General features: G+C 46.6%; 1 protein-coding gene across 1 annotated transcript; it reads left to right on the forward strand.

Annotated features, from left to right (window-relative positions):
• Window positions 1-98: 98 nt before the first annotated feature.
• Window positions 99-3899, forward strand: LOC310937356 (clavesin-1-like; the record flags this gene model as incomplete). Its single annotated transcript, XM_083901599.1, has 6 exons — window positions 99-200; window positions 417-587; window positions 897-1015; window positions 1624-1798; window positions 2941-3051; window positions 3597-3899. The coding sequence occupies 6 exons, from the start codon at window positions 99-101 to the stop codon at window positions 3897-3899; spliced, it is 981 nt and encodes a 326-aa protein (XP_083757725.1).
• Between the last annotated feature and the right edge of the window lie 2101 nt (window positions 3900-6000).

Here is a 6000-nt window from a genome sequence, read left to right on the forward strand (position 1 = left end):
TCGACGGACAAAAGACACGTGAGACCGAACTGTCGCAAAGTTTGATAAAATTTATGTAAAATTTAGAGTTTAAAGGAGGAAGAAGAGGAGACGTGACGATGATGACTCACCTTCACGCCGGTCTGAGCTCGGACACGACGGAGAAAGCTCGTTTAGAACTGAACGAGAATCCCGACACTCTTCACCACGACATCCAGCAGGTCCCAGGACTTTTCACTCTTTATTATTGTTATTTCAATTTGATTCAGCAGACGGTAAAACTCGCTAAAGAAATAACCATACAATAACAATATTTTTGTAAAAAATAAAAAATGTGACTATTGAGCTTTAATTTTGAGTCAATCAATCACGTGACGTAGACGATACAGAACACATTTTTAATCTTTTTTTTGCCTCTTTTTCCGCGACGTCTCCAGGTTCGGGATATGATCGTGACGCGGCCCGACATCGGTTTCCTGCGAACGGACGATGACTTCATCCTGCGCTTCCTGCGAGCTAGGAAGTTCGACCAGGTGGAGACGTTCCGGCTGCTGGCTCAGTATTTCCAGTTCCGACAGCAGAACCTCGACATGTTCCAGAGTTTTAAGGTAACGAGACGTCGACAGTCCGCCACTATGCTGACAACACCGTCTTCTATATTTTATTTATCACCTAACAACCTGACGTTTACACGTTGTAACTCACATGGGACGAGTCTGAAGACATTGTCACAGGTTCTCTGTGGACAAAATGATTTGATTTGTGGGTTAGGTTTTTTTTTTTACCGTTTTTAACGTTGTTTTAACTTTAACAGCTGTTTTCCTTGTTTGTCTTTGGAGACATCTGTGTCTGTAGACATTTTGACATGTGATCATTTGATCATGTGACTGCGATTTTTCGCATTTTCTGCGTTTCAGGTGGACGATCCGGGCATCAAGCGCGCGTTGATGGATGGGTTCCCGGGCGTTCTGGAGACTCCGGACCAACACGGGCGGAAAATCCTCATCCTGTTTGCGTCCAACTGGGACCAGAGCAGGTAACCATGGTAACCCTGTGTTGTTGTTGTTGTTTTTGTAAACAAGTGCAAACACTTGCGGGCGTGACCTTCAACCAGACGAAACAACACGCCCTCCATGTACAAGAGGCAGGGTCAGTCACGTGCGGGGGGCGGGGCTAAACTACACACGCTAATAATGTGTATTTAGAAATGACAAAAGACACTGAACACAAAACTTAGCAGCTCTGTGATGCCAAGCGCTTACACAAGAACATTTTAAAATCGAAATTCTAACTTTAAAATTTTGATTATTTTTGTCTTTTTATTTGTCTTTTCTAAAAAAAATGTAGTTTAGTTTATTATATAGTATTATTTTGTTTATTTTTTATGAAATTTTCCTTTTTAAAAAAAATAACTTTTCCTGTCTTTATTATTATGTCTTTTTTGACATGTGATGCCCTGGTTTTGTCTCTTTGCTCATTAAAAAAAATATATAATTTCAGTCTTTTTAAAAAAATGTTTATTTTAATGACTCATGTAACATATTAATGAATGAATGAGTGAGAATGTGATCTTCAAGATGTTTGTTAAAGACTAAAGAACAGTCATGCTGACTCCTCCTCGTGCTCCTCCTCCTCCTCCTGCAGGAACTCCTTCACAGACATCCTGAGGGCCATCCTTCTGTCTCTGGAGGTTCTGATTGAAAACCCTGAGCTTCAGATCAACGGTTTCATCCTCATTATCGACTGGAGCAACTTCTCCTTCAAACAGGCATCAAAGCTCACGCCAAACATCCTCAGACTGGCCATCGAGGGCCTGCAGGTGAGGCTGAGACTCTGACGTGTCCTCTCTGTCTCTGATGTGTCCTCTCTGTCTCTCTGACGTGTCCTCTCTTTCTCTCTGATGTGTCCTCTCTGTCTCTGACGTGTCCTCTCTGTCTCTGATGTGTCCTCTCTGTCTCTCTGTAAGTCCTCTCTGTCTCTGACGTGTCCTCTCTGTCTCTCTGACGTGTCCTCTGTCTCTAGGATGTGTCCTCTCTGTCTCTGACGTGTCCTCTCTGTCTCTCTGACATGTCCTCTCTGTCTCTCTGATGTATCCTCTCTGTCTCTGACGTGTCCTCTGTCTCTGATGTGTCCTCTCTGTCTCTGACGTGTCCTCTTTGTCTCTCTGATGTGTCCTCTCTGTCTCTGACGTGTCCTCTCTGTCTCTCTGATGTGTCCTCTCTGTCTCTCTGATGTGTCCTCTCTGTCTCTGATGTGTCCTCTCTGTCTCTCTGACGTGTCCTCTCCGTCTCTCTGATGTGTCCTCTCTGTCTCTGACGTGTCCTCTGTGTCTCTGATGTGTCCTCTCTTGGTCTCTGATGTGTCCTCTCTGTCTCTCTGATGTGTTCTCTCTGTCTCTGACGTGTCCTCTCTGTCTCTGACGTGTCCTCTTTGTCTCTCTGATGTGTTCTCTCTGTCTCTGACGTGTCCTCTCTGTCTCTGATGCGTCCTCTCTGACGTGTCCTCTCTGTCTCTGATGCGTCCTCTCTGACGTGTCCTCTCTGTCTCTGATGCGTCCTCTCTTGTCTCTGATGCGTCCTCTCTGACGTGTCCTCTCTGTCTCTGATGTGTCCTTTCTGTCTCTCTGATGTGTTCTCTCTGTCTCTGACGTGTCCTCACTGTCTCTGTCTGTCTCTGACGTGTCCTCTCTGTCTCTCTGATGTATCCTCTCTGTCTCTGAAGTGTCCTCTCTGTCTCTCTGATGTGTCCTCTCTGTCTCTGATGCGTCCTCTCTGATGTGTCCTCTCTGTCTCTGATGCGTCCTCTCTGATGTGTCCTCTCTGTCTCTAATGCGTCCTCTCTGATGTGTCCTCTCTGTCTCTGATGTGTCCTCTCTGACGTGTCTTCTCTGTCTCTGATGCGTCCTCTCTGATGTGTCCTCTCTGTCTCTGATGCGTCCTCTCTGTGTCTTCTTGTCTTCAGGACAGTTTTCCCGCTCGATTTGGAGGAATCCATTTTGTGAATCAGCCATGGTACATTCACGCCATGTTCACCATCATCAAACCTTTCCTCAAAGACAAGACCAGGAAGAGGGTGAGGACCATTCTTCATCACTTCATCCTCCTCTTCTTCACTTCATCTTTGCCCTTTTGTTTTTCTTCAGTTTCTTAATTATGTCGTTTTTTCTTTTTCTATTTTTTGCATGTCTTCTCACTTTTTTACTCCTCCACTTGTTTCTCCTTCGCTTGTTTGTGTACTCCTCCTAATCTTGTTCCCTCTCCTCTTCTCCTTCTGTTATACCTCTTGTCTCTCCCTCCTCCTCATCTGAACTTCCTCTCTCTCTCTGCTCCTCCTCCCCTCTTGCCTTTCCTTTGCTCTTCCTCTCTCCTCATGCTGCTCCTGCCCCTCCTCTTTTTTCCTCTTTGGACTCCTCTCTCCTCCCTTCTCTCTTTGCTCCTCCCCTCTCCTCCTGTTTCTTTGCTCCTGCTCCTCCCCTTTCTCTTTGCTTCTCCTCTCCTCCCCTCTCTCTCTCACCTCATCCTCCTCTTGCTCCTCCCCTCTCTCTATGCACCTCCTCCCCTCTTTGCTCCTGCTCCCCCCCTCTCTCCCTTGCTCTTCCTCCTCCTGCTCCTCCTCAGATCTTCCTCCATGGTAATAACCTGAACTCGCTCCACCAGCTCATTCTTCCCGACTGTTTACCGTCAGAATTCGGGGGAACGTTGCCGCCGTACGACATGGGAATGTGGGCGCGAACTCTGCTGGGACCGGATTATAACGACGACACGGAATACACACTAACGTACGACGCTCTGCACGTCAGGGAGAACGGAGGAGGAGGAGGAGAGAAGGAGATAATGAAGAGGTCACAGTCTGTGGCTGAACCAGGACGCCTGAGACACAACGACAGAGACACCAGTTCACCACTGCTGAGCCTGGACTGAACACACAAACACACACACATGAACACACACATATGAACACATATGAATACACACACATGAACACACAAACATGAACACATATGAACACACACACATATTTGTCTCTTGAAATCACAATTACATGTTGGTCTTTCTGTAGTTGTGAGGGCATTCTGACTGAATGTAGGCCCCGCCCCCTGACCTCACCCACACTCACTCACACGTGTGTTTGTGCATCGTTTTCTCTCTGGATTCATAAACTCCGTCGGCAGCAATGTGACGTAAAGTCCGACGTCGACGGGAACGAAACCGAACGTCGTTAAATGATCATGAACCAGCATTTTGTCGCAGAATGAACGCAACATCAAAGAACAGCGTCCGAGAGAAAACAAACATAACTGCAAAATACTTTGTTCATTTAGATTATGACCAAAGTCACAAAGAAACAAACAAATTCACGTGAATCCTGCAAAATCCAGTGGCGCAAATCGCAGAGAAACGTGAAATGTGCGATGTTCTCTTTGTGTTCCGTTATAGTATTTGCACTTGGTGCTAAAAAATTGCGGGATGCTACATCTTAATAGCCGATCAGAGTTGAGATCCTCCCAACGTCACAATCTCAGAAAACAATCGCAGAAGTCGGCTGCACTTTACCATGAGTGTAGTTAGCATTAGCGTCGGAGAGTCATCACAGTCATCATCAGTGTCGCTAAATTGCGTTCACACTGATGTCGCATTAATCTCTTTGTGTTCACGCAAGTAAATGCGACATCAATGTAAACGCAATTTAGCGACAATGACAATGCTTCATACTGGGATCCGTTTCACAAAGCAGGTTTAGTGAAAACTCTGAGTCTGTTAACCCTGAAATGAGGGAAACTCTGAGTTTTCCGTTTCACAAAGGGAGGTAAGTCAAAGCAGAGAAAGAGGAGTAACTCTAGCCTGTTCCACAGAGAGAGGTAACTTAACCTCTCGGTCAGTTACCATGGTAACATGCTCTTTGAAACTAACCTGGTCGGGAGCAGGTTTTTCTCCGCAAACCTGGAGTTTCTCTGTCTCCGCCCTCTTTCAGACACACACGGTATTTGATTTCCTCATTCATTCAGTCAGCAGAGTTTTGGTGTAGTATAGTTCTGCGTCTGTGCTGCGTCTACATTAGAAGTTATATTAGGTGGAGACTATTTTCACTACCATGTCCTTTTGACAGTGATCCCGTGGATGAAGGTGCAGAATTACTGTGCAGAGAATTAAATATTCGTCAGGAGATGATTATCATACCTCATAGATGTTCTTACATTTCCACACACTTTTCTTTTTGAGCAGAACTGTTTCACGTCACAGTCCAATCATTTACATTTACATACTTACAAATGTTCTTTTATACAACGTCATAGATGCAGAGCACTTGAACGTGATATAAAGAAGTCATTTATGTGTGAAAACAGCATAATCAATCCATCCATCCATCCATTTTCCACCGCTTATCCGGTGGAAAAGCGGATAAGCAGTCTGAGAAGGGACGCCCAGACCTCCCTCTCGCAGGACACTTCCTCCAGCTCTTCCGAGGGGACCCCAAGGCGTTCCCAGGCCAGCCGGGTGACGTAGTCACTCCAGCGTGTCCTGGGTCTTCCTCTGGGTCTCCTCCCGGTGGGACATGCCCGGAACACCCAAAACACATGTGGACTGGTTGAGCAAACTCCCATGAACCCTCGAGCACCCTGCGAAGGGTATAGAGCTGGTCCAGTGTTCCACGGCCAGGACGAAAGCCGCATTGTTCCTCTTGAATCCGAGGTTCGACTATCGGCCGAACTCTCCTCTCCAGTACCCTGGAATAGACTTTCCCCGGGAGGCTGAAGAGTGTGATCCCCCGATAGTTGGAACACACCCTCCGATCCCCCTTTTTAAAAAGAGGGACCACCACCCCGGTCTGCCATTCCAGAGGCACTGTCCCCAACTGCCACGCAATGCTGCAGAGACGTGTCAACCAGGATAGCCCTACAGCATCCAGATACTTAAGGTACTCAGGTCGGATCTCATCCACTCCCGGTGCTTTGCCACTGGGCAGCTTCCTAACCACCTCAGTGACTTCGGCTTGGGTAATGGATGAGTCGACCCCTGAGTC

Source organism: Microchirus variegatus, assembly GCF_963457635.1.
Source record: "Microchirus variegatus genome assembly, chromosome: 15".
Taxonomy (NCBI): Eukaryota; Metazoa; Chordata; class Actinopteri; order Pleuronectiformes; family Soleidae; genus Microchirus; species Microchirus variegatus.